Source organism: Citrus sinensis, chromosome 8 (genome assembly GCF_022201045.2).
Source record: "Citrus sinensis cultivar Valencia sweet orange chromosome 8, DVS_A1.0, whole genome shotgun sequence".
NCBI lineage: Eukaryota > Viridiplantae > Streptophyta > Magnoliopsida > Sapindales > Rutaceae > Citrus > Citrus sinensis.
The window spans coordinates 21,206,119-21,227,925 of record NC_068563.1 but is presented as its reverse complement, the minus strand read 5'-3'; the positions used below and the strand labels follow the sequence as shown (position 1 = coordinate 21,227,925).

The 21,807-nt window shown below is 34.5% G+C and overlaps 1 protein-coding gene across 7 annotated transcripts; it reads right to left on the bottom strand.

The window, feature by feature from the left end:
• Positions 1-612: 612 nt before the first annotated feature.
• LOC102614970 (1-aminocyclopropane-1-carboxylate oxidase homolog 1-like) lies at positions 613-16,990 on the bottom strand. 7 transcript variants are annotated; one of them, XM_052432441.1, is made up of 4 exons: positions 16,284-16,990; positions 15,892-16,213; positions 15,320-15,380; positions 613-1,080 (listed from the first exon to the last, which is right to left on the bottom strand). In XM_052432441.1, exons 1-4 carry the CDS (start codon positions 16,865-16,867, stop codon positions 890-892), a joined length of 1,158 nt encoding a protein of 385 aa, XP_052288401.1. In that variant the 5' UTR covers positions 16,868-16,990; the 3' UTR covers positions 613-889. The 7 variants fall into 7 exon arrangements, with proteins under 7 accessions (XP_052288401.1, XP_052288403.1, XP_052288402.1 ...); XM_052432443.1 differs by lacking the exons at positions 15,320-15,380; positions 15,892-16,213; positions 16,284-16,990 and adding exons at positions 1,655-1,976; positions 2,047-2,596; positions 3,338-3,496 and having other exon boundaries at positions 613-1,141; XM_052432442.1 differs by lacking the exons at positions 15,320-15,380; positions 15,892-16,213; positions 16,284-16,990 and adding exons at positions 1,655-1,976; positions 2,047-2,596; positions 3,318-3,485 and having other exon boundaries at positions 613-1,141.
• Between the last annotated feature and the right edge of the window lie 4,817 nt (positions 16,991-21,807).

The following is a 21,807-nucleotide window of genomic DNA, read 5'->3' as shown; positions in this document are numbered from 1 at the left end:
TAACAATTGGTCGATCGTTTTCATTTGGTGTTGCAAGCATAGCAGTCCCAAGGCCTCCAGATGAAATTAGTCCCCAAGATGAAATTCAAAGTAGCCAACATCCCTGCGTCTTCACCATCAAGCTTCTGTGCAACGAAAATTATGAGCTAATATTATAGCAGGAATATATATAAATATATATAGATCTCAATTGTCAGTTGAAATGTTTCAGTCAACATTCTTAGCTTTGGTCTCATATAAAGAGTTAAAGAAAGCATGAAAAGTTGAGCAACCAAACCTGTAGCTGGGATTCCCAGAAGGCTAGAATTGTCCCAGGAATTATGCCTCTAACTCCCCCACCATGTAGGCTTAGGATTGAAACAAGTTTTTCCATCTGATCAACTCATAATTAGATTCCCTTTAAAACTCAACCTTCATCAAATTTCTAAGAAACAAAACAAAGATTCTTGTAGATTATCCCAATCTAGTTAATCAGTTGACAGAATTGCAGATTTTGTACTTAATAATGCCTAGAAAAAAATTCATATATTATGATTGCAAAACATTAGCAAATGCCAGAAACACCTTCTGTTTGCCATGAATGACTAGAAATTGACAATTATAGATTTGCACTTATTCCAAACAGTCCTTTTTATTTCATATAAACAATGGAAATCCAAATACAGACATTACATTGACGATGTCAAAATGGTAGAAGGGAAGACCATTTTCCTAAGAAGAGAGAGATAAAGAGGCTGCCTTAGTGTTCATGTTTTAAATGTGTCCTCCAACTGTCTCTTTAGCGTTCATGTTTTAAATGTGTCCTCCAACTGTCGTACAATTTCTTTAAATACTGATTTTTTGCAGAGATTTGCATCGGCATGCACACACCACCTAGGTAAGTCCACCTTTACAACCTCAAACGAGTGAGTGATGAGTAAGCTGGAAGTCCGGCTGAAGCAAAGAAGTCAATGTAGGCTTTTACAGTGGTGCCCCTATACAAAGGAGGACTATCATCTGATAACAACTCCTCTATGGGGCTAAAAAGCTTCTCGGATGGCTCAAAATGTGTTGTGAAGAAGCATGCCACTGACAATCTAGGTCCAGCACAATTAGCCAGCACTTGGTGTTCGGCAGCCTTGAACTTGTCATTAGAGATAACCTGCCAAAAAACAAAAGTCAAAACCTTTAACAATTCCGTATGATAACATAATGACAGATATAGTATTGATTTTACAAAGCAGTCAGTTCATTTTCTTCATCTTCTACTCTTTTTCACAACCAGAATTACCACTAGACTCTCTATAGCTGCTGAGAGGTGCAATGTTTGAAAAGTTAACATCTTTATTATTTGCAGCTAAGAAAATAAGAAATTCTACTGAAAGAAACTAAGCAATATGAAACAATTTGGTGTGGTTGAGGCTACTGATTTAACCAACTTTCGAGGGTTCGTCATATCTTTGAACTTTTTAATTCTTCTGTTTCCCACTAATCAAATGATGGCTTAAAGGAAATCTAGGTATTCTAAATGTTCAAAAGTTTGGGACATCATTAAGGCAGTAGCAACTAAGAACATAAATGCAGTTAAGACTATTCACCAACCAATCCTTACATTAATTTAACTTTTTTTTGCCCTCAATGCCAAAAAATAATGAACTCTCTGCACTTTACACACCTGTAAGAGTTCCCCAACGTTGACTACTAGAGCTCCTTCCACCGGAGGAATATTAACCCAATGATTATCATGAAGAACTTGCAGACCACCAATTTGATTTTGCAGAAGGATAGTGAGAAAATCTGGATCACGGTGTTTGGTATGTCCAAGAGTCAGGTTTGGCTCAGGACAGGCCGGATAGTAGTGACAGTAAAAGACATGTCCATCAGCACAACCCATGTTCGTTAGGTGATTAGAGTTGAGGCCAAGTGCCTCCGAAAGTAACTTGAACAAATCCTGACCTAGTTTTGTAACATATTTCGAAAACTTCAACAGTATCTCTCTGCAGAGGAACAGACATATATTGTTGAAGTGCATCATTAAGCATAACAATTATAACACAGAATGCATACCTGCACGCCTCTGGATATTCTTCAGGAGGTGGAGGATTAGGTGCCATGAGACAAGACAAGGTGTCCCTCCAATTAGCAAATCTTGCCTTATATAAATCAAAATTACTATTGAACCTCACTTTCTTCATTTTGTCACGGGAGTAAAATTTTTCTTTCACATGGTTTGGTTGCTCATTGAATCTTTGTATGCTTTCGATAACCTCATCTGCAATATCTTGAGGAATGTCATGGTTCACAACCTGGAAGAATCCCCATGTGCTGGACGCAATGCCAATTTCTTTGACTATTTCACACCGAGCACCAACTTTATCAATGTCCCTGAGGTCTATAATTGGAACATTGAAGTGGGTGTGCCTTAGATCTGACTTCTCATTGCAAGTTTCCTCAGATGATGCAACAAAGAACTTGGGAACTGACTGTATACCAGAATCAACCAGACCTTTAACTCCAGCTTTTGTATCATCAAAGGTCTTCAACTCTTGTTCTTTGTCATAATCAAGTCCATTTCCTGTTGAAGCCATAATTTGCTGCAGACTGGAGGTCATTGTCTCTATGAATTGAAAGCAAAGAGCGAAGACACTCATATATAGAATTGTTCAAATGCTCTAGGATGGAGACATTGGTTAAAGATAATAAATAAATTAATCCTATAAAAAAATTAAAATTATATATTTCCTTTTGCCTTTAATTTATGCAGAGGTTCTCCACTAAGGGGTGGGGGGACAAAAAAGAGACAAATGGGATAAAGCAGGCTACTTTACAGTGAGGATGGCCTGTTGCAGAATTAATACAATTCTCTCATTAGAAACCCAAAATATCTATATTTTCTGCAATCATCTTGTCCTGAATTCTAAATGATAAACATTTGCTACAACTAGTGACAAACAGGCCCGAGACACTCACTAGAAATTGTGACACTTCCTGAAGTTAAGAAAATACTTACACAGACTATTTAGCCAAATAAGAAAATAGTCCCCCATTTTGCAGGTATGCTTGGGCTTCTTGCAGAAAGTGGGCAAAAGGAAAGCAAAGAATTCAAAGTACTTTCCGAATAACTATCAAGAGATTAAGAATATTATCGATAAAAATTCAACTATTCCCCTTGAATCCTCTACTGAAGGCATCGAAACAAAAGTTTGGTTATTTATTTAGTTCAATCGTAGGGCCGAGACGATCATTCATATAACACTAAAATTATATGAAAACAAGATAAAAAAAACTACGAGCTGAGGGGCATATTAAGATTTACAAAAAGTTGTTTTTGGGCTTACAATTTCGATTCATTGTCTACCTTTCGAGCATCTCTGAGTTCTCCCTCGACCAGAAAACCGACCGCTACGGGTGCTCAAGATCTAATTAACTCTAATCAAACCAATAGATACGATCTAAACCAATTTAGTTTTTATGGGACTGACTTTTTGGTTGGATTATATTGGTCTGTAAAATAAAAAAAATCATTGTTATTGGATTGGTTGATAGATTTGTTAGCTGCTGTTTAAAAGAGCGAATAGACGATTTTACTCTTTAAAGTTATCATTTGTATATGCTTAAAATTTTTTATTATAACTTATATATCCTTAAATTATTATTTATATCATATAAAAAAATTAAATTATTTTTTTAGGTTATCATATTTAAACGTCAATTAACGATTTAGTAGACGGCAGATACATTTTGTCAATTTAGAGTGGACGATTGATATACTATAAAGTGTTGTATTAAATTTAAGAGTAATGATACAGCCACAAACTCTTGTACAAACTTATTTTGTACAAACTGACGTGGCATTAATTCATTGATTGAATGAAAATATAAATTAATAAAAACAAATCATGTGGGTCAAGTGATATTTAATTCAACCAATCTTATCATGCCACATCAGTTTGTACAAAATAAGTTTGTACAAGAGTTTGTGGCTGTATCATTACTCTAAATTTAATAACGGAGTAAACTAAAGATATACGATTGATAATTTTCCTATAAACAAACCCAACCAATTAATTTTTAATTTATTTATTTATTTTTAAAAAATACATGTCACTTCTATATTTAACTTGCTAGAAAAGATAAAACCTTATTTTATATAACTATAAATATAAAATAATAATATATAGTACAAACTGTAAAGTTGCAACTAATGTTTACTTCCAATATTCAAATTCGATTTTTTTTTCCAGCTATATGGTAATAAAATACATGAATCATGAAATATTAAAGGGGATGATATTTTGCATTTTCTTTTCAATTGTTAGTAATTAGGAGTATGAAGCACAATTGAAGACTTTTATTTGTGAATTTGTTTTTTAATCGGATGAATGAATTGATCAGATTGGGTTAAATTGAATTTAACTTTTAATTGGTTTGAATTATATTGGATTTTAATTAGAGATTAGATTGGATTGACTCCAAAATATAAAATCTAATAAATGATAGATTAGATTTGAATTTGACAAAATTCAATAGATTTGAACCATTAAATCCTATTATCAAGATATTCTCTCACTTTATATGACACTTGAACGTTAGTCCTTTTTTAATAGGATTTTGATGTCATATAAGTAATTTTCTTAGATCTTGTATTGAACTAAATAAATTATTTATATTTTATGCCTAAATTTTAGTCAAAATCTTAAGCTGAAAGAGCCCGCCTTAAAATAAAATAAACCTTGCATAAGTTTGAATGAGTCCAAGTTAAAATTTGAATTTGATCATCTAAGTTTTTCTATCATCACTGCTCCATTCCTATTATGAAAATACACATCCTCTATTCTTTCTTTTTATTATTTATTTTTTAGGAAAGATCCAAAGATTTTTTTTTGTTTTTATTGTTTGAAAAAAAATTGAGTTATTCAGGAAGTGAAGGGATGCAATGGATTCTTTGCTCATTTGAGGTTGTAGCATATTTGATTTATATATTTTGTGTAATCATAATACATTTTCTAATTGATATCTCCTAAGATTTCGTCTTGGAAAAGATGTATAGGAAGGTATAACCTTTTCAATCAAAGCCATTTTGACATGAAAACATAAGCTTTATCATGATTGTATTCATATTCAAAATTATAATTTGTTTGAATAATATTTTTTTTTAAAAGATCAAACATATTTGTTTGGTGATAAATTAGAGTGTCATCACTTTTCAAAACATAACAAGACTATTTCTTTGATTACTTGATAACACAAAGCATTAAAGCTTCTTTCATTTACTTCTCGAGTGTGAACACAAAGTGCTGGTCAAAAGTATTAAAATTCAAAAATTAATGCTCCCCACTTAATTCTTTTATATAACATCACCAATGTTAGGGATGGCACTCAAATACGGATCCGACCCGGACTTGGATTGAACCCCAAAAAATTCCGTTCGGATTCAACCAGCACCAAATCATTTTTCATCTTGAATCTGAATGAAATTTTGAGAACCCGCATATTTCCGAGTCTGGATCTGGGTTCAGGTGAACTCATAAATTCGGAACCTGGATCTGAATATTTTTTATTTTAATATCAATTTTTTTAGAAATTATTTAATATAATTAGAAAAATTAAAAAAGGAGAAGCCCTAGTGCTTGAAAGGTTTTAGAGAATAATATAGATTTGGGAAAACTAGCTTGACAAGTATTCATTGAACAATATAATTACAATTTATACAGTTTACATGTTTGTATAGAAAAGGAAATAAATAATAGAAAGGGAAATAAATAATTCACCTATTGCTAGCTTTCTAGAATATTGTAACTATCCAAGAATAAAATATTTACAACCAAAAATAGATGATATACAATCAAGCAAAGGTTGACTACAATGATTCCTTAATATGCCCCCTCAAGATGGTGTCCCGTGGAAGGACGCCAATCTTGACTCGAAGTGCATCTAGCTGTTGACGAGGAAGTGGCTTAGTAAGTGCATCAGCTAACTGATCTGCAGAGGACACATGAGAGACTCGGATGTCGCCATTCTTTACTTTTTCCCTGACGAAGTGAAAATCTATGGCAATATGTTTCATGCGAGAGTGAAAGACCGGGTTTGCACAAAGATACGTAGCCCCAATATTGTCACAATAAATAGTGGGTATGGTGGGCAAGTGAACCCCCAGTTCACTCAACAGAGATTGAAGCCATGTAATTTCAGCAGTGATAGAAGCAACTGAACGGTATTCAGCTTCGGTGGAGGATCTAGCAACAGAACGTTGTTTCTTCGAACTCCAAGAGATGGCATTATGACCAAGAAAGACTATGTGACCACTGGTGGAGGTTCGATCATCAGTGTTGCCTGCCTAATCTGCATCGGAAAAGCCATGAAGTAGCAAAGGAGAGTTACGATGTAGAAATATTCCATGATGAATAGTACCCCGAAGATATCGAAGTAGTCGTTTGACAGCAACCCAGTGTTGAGTGGTTGGGCAATGCATAAATTGAGATAACTTATTGACAGCAAAGGCAACATCTGGGCGAGTAAGAGATAAATATTGAAGGCCACCAACAATGGAGCGATATGTATTTGCATCTGATAAGGAGACACCATCATGGAGACTTGGCATATGATTAGGAGACATAGGTGTATGGACAATGTTGGCATGCAACATGTCAGCCTTTTCCAGTAGATCATGTATATATTTATGCTGCGAGAGTAGAACACCCGATTTGGATGGAATTATTTCGACGCCAAGAAAGTATGAAAGGGCACCAAGGTCTTTAATGGAAAATTTGGCAGCAAGTTGTTGTGTGAATTGGCTAAGAAGACGGTCATCACTACCTGTGAGAATTAAGTCATCCACATACACTAAAAGATACATGGTGAGATGCAGGTGTTTATAAATAAATAAAGAGGGATCTGATAGAGAATTGACAAACCCATAGGATAATAAGAATTGTTGTAGTTCATGATACCAAGCACGGGGGGCCTGTTTAAGACCATAAAGAGCCTTCTTAAGATGGCACACATGGGTAGGATTGCTCTTATCAACAAAGCCCGGGGGTTGAGCCATATAGACATCTTCAAGTAAGTGTCCATGAAGAAATGCATTATTGACATCTAGTTGTCTAAGAGACCAGCCATTGGAGAGTGCAAGACTAAGAACAAGTCAAACAGTTGTTGGCTTGATAACAGGACTAAATGTCTCATGATAATCTATGCCAGGTCGTTGGTGAAAGCCTTTTGCAACGAGGCGAGCCTTGTAACGTTCTATGGAGCCATCAGAGTTGCGTTTGATACGAAACACCCACTTACAACCCACTAAATTTTGAGATGGGTGAAAAGGAACAAGTGTCCAAGTCTCATTACGAAGAAGTGCATTAAACTCATCAGACATAGCTGCTCGCTAGGCAGGATGTTGAAGAGCGGCAGAGACTGAGGTTGGTTCAGTTGGGGAAGCGAATGTGTGGACAGTAGCAAGGCTTAGTTTGGTAAGTGGTTTATGGATATTGTTCTTTGCTCTAGTTTGCATGGGATGATTGTTGTGGATGGTGGTTGATGGTAGATGAGAGGAAGGAGATGGTTTATGTAAGATTGGAGGAATAGAGGCGGAAGGGGTTAAAAGAGGTGCGACAGAGGATGTACCTTGCAAGTTGTGCAGGAGATGATGCTCATAAGTGGACACATCATTGTCAGTCGATAAAGGTTCAGCTTGAGGAGAAGTAGAAAATGACAATTGTGAAGAAGAGTTTAATGAGTGGGGTTGAGAGACTATTGGAGTTTGGTTGTTTGATTTATATATTGGCAAAGGGAGATTTGGCAGGTAGTGAAAATTTGGGAGGTGAGAATTTATGGAAATTGGTGGATGTGATGCCGAAGGTTGATTTGCATGAGCAACAGATTCAGAAATTGGCAAAGGTGGAGAAGATTGGATCCATTGGTGGAAAGTAATATCTGTTGGGCGTGAAAGGAGAAGAGATTGTTGAGAAAATGGAAAAATGGACTCAACAAATGTGACGTGACGGGAAACATATATTTTTTGTGAGGTTGGATCATAACACTGATATGCACTTTGGGTGGAGGAATAACCGAGAAAGACACAAGGGTGAGATCGAGAAGAAAGTTTGTGAGACCCATATGGTCGTAGCCACGGATAACAAAGGCAACCAAATACTTTTAATTTGGAGTAATTTGGTTGATGGCCAAATAATTTTTCAAAGGAAGTTTTCATAGAGAAGGCAACTTTTGGCATACGGTTAATGAGGTATGTAGCAGTAGTAAATGCATGTGGCCAAAATGTGAGAGGCATGTGGGCATGATGAAGCAAAGTGAGTCCAGTTTCGACTATGTGGCGGTGACGACGTTCGGAAAGGCCATTATGTTCTGGGGTGTGTGGTGGTGTGGTGAGGTGAGAGATGCCATTAGTAGCAAGAAAGGATTTTAAAGAGGTGTATTCTCCTCCATTATCCGTGTAAAGTGTAATAATAGAACGGTTAAAGTACTTTTCTACTAATGCTTTAAAGCGAATAAAAATGTCATGGACATCAGATTTTTGTTTAAGAGTATATAGCCAAATATATCGAGTGAAATGGTCGACAAATATAACATAATATTTATAACCATCATGAGAAATAACCGGAGATGTCCAAACATCAGAATATAATAATTCAAGAGGATGAGAACTTATAAGTGAGGAAGAAGAAAATGGTAACTTATGAGTTTTATTACAGTGACAAGAATTACAAGGAAAATCAAAGACAGTTGACGATGATGATAACGGTAAAGTTTGACTTGAAACTAAATGACTCAGAATATTAGAGGATGGGTGACCAAGGCGATAATGCCATTGATCAATGGGAACCTTGATGGATGAAAAGGCAAGTAAAGGCTTAGTTGCAGAGGAAGGACGTGGCCACTCATAAACACCATTTCTAGCTGTTCCTTGCAGAAGTAGTGCCCTCGTGCGAAGATCCTTCACATAAAAGGAAGTTGGTAAGAATTCAACAGACACGTTATTATGAGAACAGAATTGAGAAACAGAAATTAAATTCTTTTTCATAGATGGAACACATAAAACATTATTTAAAGCAAAAGACTGAGAAGAAGATGGTAGGGTGGTGGAACCACTATGAGTAATAGGTAGACCGGTGCCATCTCCAATGTGCACACTTTCAGAGACCGGGTGTTCAGAATGTAGTGACAGGTTATGAAGATCTGTTGTAACATGATGAGATGCACCAGAGTCTAAAAGCCATTCGGTGGCAGAGGGTGCAGGAGGAGTAGTCATGTAGGTTTGTGGGGCAGCAATATGGGCTTGAGGCTGAGGATTCGAAGACCAAGGAATGTGTCTAAAGGTTGGACAACGTTTTGCAGAGTGACCTTGTTGGCGACAAAGTTGACACTTACCAAGATAGGGACGAGGTTGAGTAGGAGGAAGTGGGGAAGGTGAAGGTGAGTGTGGGTGTGAAAAGAAGGGTGGCCGATTATGTGAAAAGAGAGGTGGACGATAAGGTGGATTAAAGGGACGATTTTGGGGCTGGTTTTTAAGTGGATTGTGAAAGGGTTTTTGAACTGGATTGGCGGAACCGGCATGTTGGAGAGATTAGCTTTCTTTCGTGCTTCATACTTGAGATGTGCTTCAAAATTGATGAGTTTCTCATGCAGTTCATCAAACGTAATAGGGCTGTCACGGACACGGATGGCTGAGCAGAGGTCTTTGTAATCTTCATCAAGGCCACCTAAGATTTTTAATATGAGATCCTCATTATCAATGGGAGCATTAAGCATAGCAAGTTCGTCAGCAATGGTTTTGGCATGTTGGAGGTAGTGAGTAATTGTCTGTGTGCCTTTGTGAATTAGACGAAGATCCTCTTTTAATTGTGTGAGACGTCCTCGTGAGGGTTTGGCATAGGTATTGGCTAGAATGGTCCATGCTTCTTGTGATGTTTTTGCAGAGGCAATAAATGGAACAAGATTGGGAGAAATAGACCCGGCAATGGCACTAAGAATTAATTGATCTTGCCGAATCCAAAGCGAATAATCTGGATTAGGCTTGTTGTCAGTTTCGGTAGTGATGGTTGGAGAGGGACAAGGTTTGGACCCATCAATGAATCCCATAAGATCATATCCTATAAGTATAGCATGAAATTGAAATCGCCAAGAGGTATAATTAGAGGAGGTAAGTTTGATGGATATTTGAGTGGTTGTGTTGATTGAAATAAGAGAGGAATTGTTGTCAAGAGGATTGACGATGATTGGAGAGGTTTGGTTGGAAGAGGAAGTTGGTGAACTAGAAGTGTATGGAGTTTTTAAAGGATCGGCCATTGTGAAAGATAAAGAATTGAACTTGTGAAAGTTCTATAGAGGCTCTGATACCATGAAAGGTTTTAGAGAATAATATAGATTTGGGAAAACTAGCTTGACAAGTATTCATTGAACAATATAATTACAATTTATACAGTTTACATGTTTGTATAGAAAAGGAAATAAATAATAGAAAGGGAAATAAATAATTCACCTATTGCTAGCTTTCTAGAATATTGTAACTATCCAAGAATAAAATATTTACAACCAAAAATAGATGATATACAATCAAGCAAAGGTTGACTACAATGATTCCTTAATAGTGCTAGTGTAACACTCCCTGCTGCCGCGGCTGCCAATATGCCATTTCCTCTATTAGTCTCTCTCTCTCTCTCTCTCTCTCTCTCTTTAGTTCTCCTCTAATTCTCTTCTTCAAATCAGATTAATCATCGTCCTCATCACCTCGGCTGTCACCACCTTCGTGGTGCGGCTGTGTTTGTCTCTCAGCATACCAGCCTTCCCTGTCGCGACCCGTAAAACGGGGTGAAATCCGCCTTGATCACAGTTGTGTTCTGTGTTCATCATCATATTCATAAGTTGCCTTTGTGAATACTTGTGAGTCTTGGCCTTTCTCTTTGCAATTTAAGCTCTATTATGCTTTGATTTTATTATTTATACTCTCTTTGCAACTTTAATATCTATACTCTGTGGTTTTAATATCGATGCTCTGCTATGCTTCAATTTTATTATTTATAGTTTATTTTTTAATTATTTTTTTATTGTTGTTGTTAATAGAATTGAAATGATATCTTCAAAATATGTATAGTTTTTACAGTTAAAAATAGCATATAAATTGGAAGAAGTTGCTGGATTAGTTGTTAATTATGGAACTAATTATGTCTTGACATAATTTTTGTGTGGTGACAAATTCATGATGGAAAATGAACAAAGAATCGGTCTAGATGTCTCTGAAAAGAGTGACGAAAGTGTGTGTGTGCAAGGTTAAGGACAGAAGCAGAAAATAATGATGATACAACTGTTGAATTAGAACTAAATTCAACAGCAGCAATTTGAAGGAGTAGCAATAGCCATGGCCGTAGGGGTAATACTACTCTTGTCACTTCACAAAAACGAGATGGTGGCGGCAGAGTAGTTCTGATTGATTATAATCAAATGAATTTGTTGTATTATTTTTATTATCAATTTACCACTAATTAGTTGTCTTGTTCATTATGTTTATGATTTATGCATTTCTTTTAGATGGAATTCTAGAGGAAGCAATACTTTCTGCGGAGCATTTGATTGATGAAAGTTTGATGAGTAAGCAACAGTCAAATGAAGTAGATGATTGAGAGTTTAGTCTTTAGATTAGTGGTTTGAAGTTTGAACTTTGAATTGTAGATTTATATTATGGATTTGTATTTGTGGATGTTTATTGCTTTGGAACTTTGAATTTTAGATTCTATATTTTGTATTGTAATTGTTTTAGAACCTGGATATGTCATATGATTTGTATTTGATTTTTTCTAGAACAAGTTTATTTTTTTCCATAACAAGTTTAGTTTAAGCAATCTGGGTTCAAAACCCGAAACATGGAAACCCAAATTTTTCCCAGTTGAACCCGGCCCAGACTTGCATTGAAAAAATCGAGTTCAAATTCAGGTCCAGTATAGAGAATTGTGTGCTGGGTTTGGATCCGGAAAGGCCGAACCTAGACCCAAACCCAGAAATTGCCATTCCTAACCAATGTACACGGAAACTTTATTGACCAGAATTAGTTTATTGGTCGAACTTTCACCTTCCAAAGACTTTCAAATGCTTCAGTTTGAATCTCCAAAACATTTGATATGTAAATATTATAAGCAAGCCTACACCACCAACGCCACACCCCTTTCTACTATTTTATTTTTATATGAAAATATTATATTTACTCAAATTATCCAATATTATTCGGGAAGAATGTATATTTTATTCTTGATAGATGTTATATTTATTACTTATATTTTTATTGGATTTTTTATTATTAATTTTATCCTTTTCATTAAGAAAAACACATAAAATTAACTATTTTTTTGTTTATTTATTATTCCACCTCTCCTAAGAGGATTTTATGACATTTCTAAGTAGTGTTGTGTCAAAATTAAATAGAAGATGAAAAAAATTAGTCCTATGTAATTACCAAAAGAGCACATACTTTTTTCATTTTTTCCTAATCCCAATGATTGGTGTTATGTTTTAATTTAAATTTTAAAATACCAAACCCTTGAATGATTGTTTTGCCCTTAGTTTCACAATTAATTCTATTATCTTTTAACATGAGGGATGAAATGGATAATTAAAAATCTAATAGGGATGTAATTGTTAAATATGATATCTATTTAGGGATGAAACATACATTCTCCCTATTATTTACATCACCAGAACATAAGGAAAAAATTATACATAAATTAAAAGTGCTTTCTAAATAATGCTTTGTATATTATTGTTATTAGCTTTTTAAATAAAACCACATCATAAAAGAATTTGAAATACATTATGAAAGATACTTAATTTAAAGATGATCTAGTGAGCACCAGTGTCCATTACATGATGAGTACATGGACAAGTTGGCTAGTGGCATACCCAAATACTTAAATTAGAGAGTTTAATTCAAAAATTTTTAATTTAAATTGGAGTGCTTAATTTTTTTGTTTTTACTGTTTACTTGAACACATTTAAAATCTCAAAAGTCAAATTTTGTTGTATTCTTTTAAATTTTAAAAAATAAATAGTAGCAAATTATTCATTTTAAATGATGAAACTAATTGTGGCCGCATTTATGAAACCATCTTTATTTTTCTAAGTAATTTCCACAAAATATTTAAAAAATAAAATTAAGTGACTATTGAATTTAAACCAAGTCTCCAAAACTATTAAATAGTACTCTTACCACAAAACTCAAAATATTTTATTATATAAAAAATCTGTCAAAATTCATTTTATTATTAAAAGATGATATCCAAACCACGATGCTATATTTTATAACATTAATTTAGCATGCACGATCATAAAACATATAGAATTGCTCAAATGCTCTAAGACCGAGACATGGTTAAAGATAATAAATAAATAAATCCTATAAACAAAATTAAAATAATATCTTTCCTTTTGCCTTTCATTCATGCAGCTGTTCTCCACTGAAAAGGAGGGGAAAAAAACAAAAGAGACAAAATGCTTCTTTTTCTACCCATTGTATGAAACCATCAGCTGATTGATAAACTGGCCTTCCATAATTTGCCCACTTTGATTTCACCCCACTTGTTATTGCATCATGCCAGCTCAAGCAAAGTCAGTTGCTTACCCTTGAAGAAATTTTCCTCCTTTTTCAAAACTTATCCTTCCAAGATAGAAATAAAATATTCATCCTCATGGTAGATATCTACATTTGAAGAAATTGGTTGCCTTGTTCAGGTTCCTCAGGAAAAATTTTCGGACTTTCTTGAAAATAAAACTCATTGATTTCTTTTGCTGTAACAATTGGTCTATTGTTTTCATTTGGTGTTGCAAGCATACCAGTCGCAAGGCCTCCAGATGAAATTAGTCCCCAAGATGAAATTCAAGGTAGCCAACATCCCTGCATCTTCACCATCAAGCTTCTGTGCAACGAAAATTGTGAGCTAATATTATAGCAGGAATATATATAAATATATATAGATCTCAATTGTCAGTTGAAATGTTTCAGTCAACATTCTTAGCTTTGGTCTCATATAAAGAGTTAAAGAAAGCATGAAAAGTTGAGCAACCAAACCTGTAGTTGGGATTCGAAGAAGGCTAGAATTGTCCCAGGAATTATGCCTCTAACTCCACCGCAATGTAGGCTTAGGATTGAAACAAGTTTTGTTTTTCATCTGATCAACTCATAATTAGATTTCCTTTAAAACTCAACCGTCATCAAATCTCTAAAAAACAAAACAAAGATTCTAGTAGATTATCCCGATCTAGTTAATCAGTTGACATAATTGCAGATTTTTGACTTAATAATGCCAAGAAAAAATTTGATATATTATGACTGCAAAACATTAGCAAATACCAGAAACACCTTCTGTTTGCTATCACTGACTAGAAATTGAGTTCTAGCTTATCGTTATCTGCTTTCACCACAAGTAGTAGATCAGCTCAGATCCCTGACAGGTTTTTAATACTAGATGTTCATCACTCTTTTGAAAGTTTCCAAAGAATTTGTTTCTCCTATTTGTACCCACTATATGTGACTCATCACAAGCCATTTCAGCTTTTTAGGGGGCTGCAATTCCTTTTCTCGGCCATTATTAAAAACAAAAATAAAACTTTGCAAGAGGTTGTTTCTTTCTTTTTGCAGTTAGTTCCTTTCTTCAGGGCACTGCTTTTCTTAAGCTGACAACAGCGCTGCTTTCATGGCAGTCTTAGTGCATATCCATTTATCCCACAAATGACAAACAACTCTGTTGCATTCAGTATCAAGAAATGGTTAACACAAACAACTTTGTTGCATTCAATATCAAGAAATTGTTAACACAAACAACTCTGCTGCATTCAATATCAAGAAATTGTTAACCCATTCAAAAACATCCTTGACAGTATAGGTATATAAAGGGTGACAATTATAGATTTACACTTATTCCAAACAGTCCTTTTCATTTCATATAAACAATGGAAATCCAAATATAGACATTACATTGACGATGTCAAAATGGTAGAAGGAAAGACCATTTTCCTGAGAAGAGAGAGATGAAAAGGCTGCCTTAGCGTTCGTGTTTTAAATATGTCCTCCAACTTTCGTATAATTTCTTTGAATACTGAATTTTCGCAGAGATTTGCATCGGCATGCACACACCACCTAGGTAATTCCACCTTTACAACCTCAAACGAGAGAGTGATGAGTCATCTGGAAGTCCGGCTGAAGCAAAGAAGTCAATGTAGTCTTTTACAGAGGTGCCCCTATACAAAGTAGGACTATCATCTGATAACAACTCCTCTATGGGGCTGAAAAGCTTCTCGGATGGCTCAAAATGTGTTGTGAAGAAGCATGCCACTGACAATCTAGGTCCAGCACAATTAGCCAACACTCGGTGTTCGGCAGCCTTGAACTTGTCATTAGAGATAACCTGCCAAAAAACAAAAGTCAAAACCTTTAACAATTCCGTATGATAACCTAATGACAGATATAGTATTGATTTTACAAAGCAGTGTCAGTTCATTTTCTTCATCTTCTACTCTTTTTCACAACCAGAATTACCACTAGACTCTCTATAGCTGCTGAGAGGTGCAATGTTTGAAAAGTTAACATCTTTATTATTTGCAGCTAAGAAAATAAGAAATTCTACTGAAAGAAACTAAGCAATATGAAACAATTTGGTGTGGTTGAGGCTACTGATTTAACCAACTTTCGAGGGTTCGTCATATCTTTGAACTTTTTAATTCTTCTGTTTCCCACCAATCAAATGATGGCTTAAAGGAAATCTACGTATTCTAAATGTTCAAAAGTTTGGGACATCATTAAGGCAGTATCAAGAACATAAATGCAGTTAAGACTATTCACCAACCAATCCTTACATTAATTTAACTTTTTTTTCCCCTCCATGCCAAAAAATAATGAACTCTCTTCACTTTACACACCTGTAAGAGTTCCCCAACGTTGACTACTAGAGCTCCTTCCACCGGAGGAATATTAACCCAATGATTATCATGAAGAACTTGCAGACCACCAATTTGATTTTGCAGAAGGATAGTGAGAAAATCTGGATCACGGTGTTTGGTATGTCCAAGAGTCAGGTTTGGCTCAGGACAAGCCGGATAGTAGTGACAGTAAAAGACATGTCCATCAGCACAACCCATGTTCGTTAGGTGATTAGAGTTGAGGCCAAGTGCCTCCGAAAGTAACTTGAACAAATCCTGACCTAGTTTTGTAACATATTTCGAAAACTTCAACAGTATCTCTCTGCAGAGGAACAGACATATATTGTTGAAGTGCATCATTAAGCACAACAATTATAACACAGAATGCATACCTGCACGCCTCTGGATATTCTTCAGGAGGTGGAGGATTAGGTGCCATGAGACAAGACAAGGTGTCCCTCCAATTAGCAAATCTTGCCTTATATAAATCAAAATTACTATTGAACCTCACTTTCTTCATTTTGTCACGGGAGTAAATTTTTTCTTTCACATGGTTTGGTTGCTCATTGAATCTTTGTATGCTTTCGATAACCTCATCTGCAATATCTTGAGGAATGTCATGGTTCACAACCTGGAAGAATCCCCATGTGCTGGACGCAATGCCAATTTCTTTGACTATTTCACACCGAGCACCAACTTTATCAATGTCCCTGAGGTCTATAATTGGAACATTGAAGTGGGTGTGCCTTAGATCTGACTTCTCATTGCAAGTTTCCTCAGATGATGCAACAAAGAACTTGGGAACTGACTGTATACCAGAATCAACCAGACCTTTAACTCCAGCTTTTGTATCATCAAAGGTCTTCAACTCTGGTTCTTTGTCATAATCAAGTCCATTTCCTGTTGAAGCCATAATTTGCTGCAGACTGGAGGTCATTGTCTCTATGAATTGAAAGCAAAGAGCGAAGACACTCATATATAGAATTGTTCAAATGCTCTAGGATGGAGACATTGGTTAAAGATAATAAATAAATTAATCCTATAAAAAAATTAAAATTATATCTTTCCTTTTGCCTTTAATTTATGGAGAGGTTCTCCACTGAAAAAGGGGGAAAAAAAGAGACAAATGGGATAAAGCCGGCTACTTTACGGTGCGGATGTTCAAAGGAATAGATTCTTTACAAACAAGTTGGATTCACGGAATTACAAATAGAATCATTCTTAATTTATGTGATAAATATTTTATTGGAAATTTTTTTGAAATAAATAGTATCTTGTTGTAAAGATATGTCTAAAATAAATGGTGTCTTATTGTAAAAACATGTGCAATTAATTGTACCTTATAGAAATGTATCTTTTCACTTAAGGATATAACTTTTCATGGTAATATTTCACTTGGAGATATATCGTTTCATTTGAAATAGTGATGGTTCAATTTGGACCATTGATTAAAATTAAATCTTTATCCATTGGCCATGAATGAAGGGGTATCATGAAAGATGACAACCCAAATGAAGGGGAACAAATATGTTTATAAATAAAGGTCATATTTAAGCCATTTAGACATGAAAATAATGATGCCACACCACTCTTTTCTTAACCCTCTTTTCTAGAACGAATTTCAATATAAAACTCTTATTTTTGTGCATTAAAAAAAATCCAATATATTGTTTTCTGTAGGAACAATATATTGTTTCTTGGCAGGCTTGCAACATTCAAGAGTATTCTGGTTTGCTTTCGTCGATGCACAACGCAAGCAAACAAACAAGTGTTTCATTGTATCTTGGAGGCGTATTTGCTTAATTCATGTGCATCACTCAATTGGTGGGGGACAAATAATGTCTTAAGGAAAGTGACATTTGTAACGTGCATTGAAGTACACATTATTTTCTGTAGTTTACTTATTACTATTATTTTCTTCATACATACTGAGTTGTAATCACAATACTTTACACAATAAAATTCCACTACTATTATTATAATTCTCTATATTTGCCATTCCCCATAAGTACATACCACCAACAATCTTAAGATGTTATTTCTGCAACAATGGCACCAAGTTTATCTCTTCGATAATTTGCAGTAGATTTTGTCAAATTAGAGCGGTTCGATGGTGGCGACCTTATTCGTTGGCAGAAAAAGTTGCATTTCTTGTTGACAAGCCTCAATATGATCTATGTTCTCACAACACCAAAGCCTCAAGAACGTGAGGATGAGACATTAGCGAAAACTAGAGTGTGGCAGAAGTGGGAGCAAGATGACTACCTGTGCAAGAGACACATTTGTAATGCCATGTTTGATTTTTTTTTATTAATACCACCACAAATCTACAACAAGAGAAATATGAGACTCATTAGAAGCTAAGTACATGATGGAAGATGCCGCAAGTAAGAAGTTCTTGGCTTCTAAATTTTTTAATTTTAAATTGGTTGATAATATAGTTGTAGTTGAACAATATAATGAGATTTTGTATATTCTTGATTAATTCAACCAACACAACATGAAGATGGATGGGTCTATTATTGTCTTTTTAATTATTGATAAACTTCCTCCCTCTTGGAAACACTATAAGAAAAGTCTTAAACATAGTACAGAGGAAATTAGTTTAGAAGGCTTAGACCAAAGTCTTTGTATTAAAGAGGAACCCAAGCTTAATAGTCTTGAGGACCGGGCTGCTATGTTTAAGACTAAAAATCCACTTGTGGATGTATAATCATCTTGATCAATAATCCAACTAGCATATGAAGATCCTTCCAAAATTGAAGGATATCCAATGTAATATATACCATAATCCATTGTATTTTTAAATATTTTAGAATTCCATACACTACTTACCAGTGTGCTTAGCTTGGATTACTAGTATATCTACTCAGCTTTCCAACAGCGAAAGCAATGTCAGGCCTAGTACAAGTTATTGTTTACATAAGACACCCAATAACATGTGCATATTCTAATTGGGATACTGCTCTGCTAGTGTTAGAGTACAATTTTATGTTTGAATCAGAAGGTGTTAACATAGGATTACAATCATAATAATTGAATTTCTTTAAAAATTTCTCAATTTAATGTGCTTGGGTCAATATTAGGCCATTCTCATTTTTGATAATTTTAATTCCCAAAATAACAGATCATGATCACACATACTATGGAGTCTAATCCCTTCATCTATGAAGTGGTAATGAAGTCTCAAGATGTTGCCTTTTGGAAAGAGGCTATTAATGATGAAATGGACTATATTATGAGTAATAAGACTTGAAAATTAGTTGATTTACCACATGGCTCTAATCCTATAGGTTGTAAATGAATTTTAAAAAAGAAGAAGAAAGTTAATGGAACAATTGAAAGATTTAAAGCAAGATTAGTAGCTAAAGGCTTTACAAAAAAAGAAGGTATTGATTATTTCGATAGTTATGCACCTGTTGCAAGAATTGCTACTATTAGAGTCTTGATTGCTTTGCCTTCAATTTATCATTTTGAATTCCATTAAATGGATGTAAAAACAACTTTCTTAAATGGAGAATTAGATGAGAAAATTTACATGAAACAACTAGAAGGGTTTGTAATGCTAGGACAAGAACATAAAGTTTGTAAACTAATCAAGTCTTTATATGGTCTCAAACAAGCTCCAAAGTAGTGCCATGAAAAGTTTGACAAAGTGATTGTTTCAAATGGATTTAATATTCATGAATATGATAAATGTGTATATAGCAGATTCAATGGAAATAAAGGTGTGATTATTTGTTTATATGTAGATGATATGTTAATCTTTGGTATTGATAGTGAGAGCATTAAACTCACTAAATCATTATTGTCATCTAATTTTGATATGAAAGGCATAGGGTTTGCTGAAAACCTAACCATTTTAAAAGAGATTGTCGACTTCTTAAGAAGCAAAAGGAAGTTTCAAACACAAATTTTGTGGCCATGATATCTAAGATTAATGTTCTTGAAGATGATAATGCATGGTGGATAGATTTTGGTGCAACTAAGCACGTATGCAAGGATCGTAGCATTTTCAAATCTTATAAAGCAATGGATGATGGAAATGTTCTTTACATGGGAAATTCTTCCACTGTAATAGTTAAAGGAAAGGCAATGTGCAACTAGGGTTTACTTCTGGAAAAACTTTAACTCTTACTGATGTTTATCATGTTCCTGAAGTTAGGAGAAATCTTGTATCTAGTAGTCTTCTTAATAAGTATGGCTTCAAACTTATTTTTGAGTCAAACAAATTTATATTATTTAAGGTGGCACCTTTGTTAGGAAAGGATACATGTATGAGGGAATTTTTAACTCAATATCAATAATATGAATGTTTCTTCTACTTATATGGTTGACTCATTATCTTTGTGGCATAATCATTTAGGACATGCGAATATTAGAAGATTGAATGATATGACTAATTTAGTATTTGTAAACATAAATAATTCGATAATATTGATTTTGATGATAACAAACCTTATATATTTTTAATTAAACATGTTGGAGCTATTAATATTAAACAAACTTTTAAAGCCGTAAAATATTTTAGACATGTTTAAGAATTTGGATAACCATTAACTTCAATCAGAAAACCATTTTCTGCAAAAGGTTGTTAAAATGCTGATTCTGGAAAATAACGGTGAATCGTTTGTTGAAAACGTTGAACTAATAATTTCCATAAAGGAATTGGATTATAACCGTGAGCCGTTTAGCAAGAGCGGTTAGCCAAATTTGTTTTGCAGGTTTCTGAAAATAAACAACTAGCCGATAACTCCAAATAGTGAACCGACTATTTAAAATCTCAGCTCAACGGTTATTTAGATTAGTCAAAACAGTGAACTGACAGCAGTTAACAGCGATCCGACTTTGCTCAAAAAGTGAACGACTAGTTTTCAGCTCTAACTATAAAATGACTCAATCAAATTCAAACAAAAAGAGATCCAAGAGTTATAATTGAGCTTGCTACTGAGTATACAATTGAAACGACCCGCCCCGAATCCCTAGGACGAGTCTATCTAATCTCGTCTAATCGAATTAATCATAATTCTGATATATAAGAATTTTACTCAAAAATTCGACAGAGTCTCCCCTATAAATATAACATTCCCAAACCTGCAATTTACAAAACAACACTCCCAAAAAAAATCAATATCCAACCATCCTTCGTAACCAACTTCTCAAGTCAACATACCAAATATCACCCAAATCATTCTAATATTAAAATACAATGGTTATCCTTAATTACAAAATATAACAAATAAATACAATTCGCAATATCCCAAATATCAAAATATTAAATCTACGACTCCTAGAAACATCACATGGCCACAATTTCAAATTTAACTATCGTTGGTAGGTCGACTGATGTACCTGCAAATCTCCTGTGGAGGGGAGGAAATATAATAAAAATGGGGTGAATATAAAACTCAGTGAGCTCAATGAGTGGATAATAGTTTTTGAAAAATAAATTTATTTAAAAATGATTTAATCTTTCTCAAATCAATTTCATCAAAATATCATAAGAACTTATATAAACATATTCAATTCAAATCATGCACTGAAATAACTATATTACATAAATCTGCATAAAATCAATAAAATCATGATACTTATAATATCAAATATTGAATACTAAAAACAATCATCAAACAAGTACCCATGGGAATAAACTCGTCATACCTGGACCTCAACGGACGGGCAATCAGGGAACCATCATGCCCCGGAGCTACAATGGGTAGACCGTGAAATGTCATCTCATATACCTCATATCTCATATCTGGACCTCGACGCATAGGCAATGACGTATTATCTAAGTACCATCATGCCTCGGAGCTATATGGATAGATCGGTAAATATCATCTCATATATCTCATCATGTCTCCTATCCGGACCTCAACAGACAGACAATGACATACTATCTAAGTACCGTCATGC

Bases quoted from the DNA above. Each gene is read 5' to 3' on its own strand.
- LOC102614970 (XM_052432441.1), bottom strand. From the start codon at position 16,867: ATGAGTGTCTTCGCTCTTTGCTTTCAATTCATAGAGACAATGACCTCC. The intron at 16,214-16,283 runs GTATGCATTCTG...GTTCCTCTGCAG, and splicing joins GAATATCCAGAGGCGTGCAG to AGAGATACTGTTGAAGTTTT. The intron at 15,381-15,891 runs GTGTGTAAAGTG...GTTTTTTGGCAG, and splicing joins ACGTTGGGGAACTCTTACAG to GTTATCTCTAATGACAAGTT.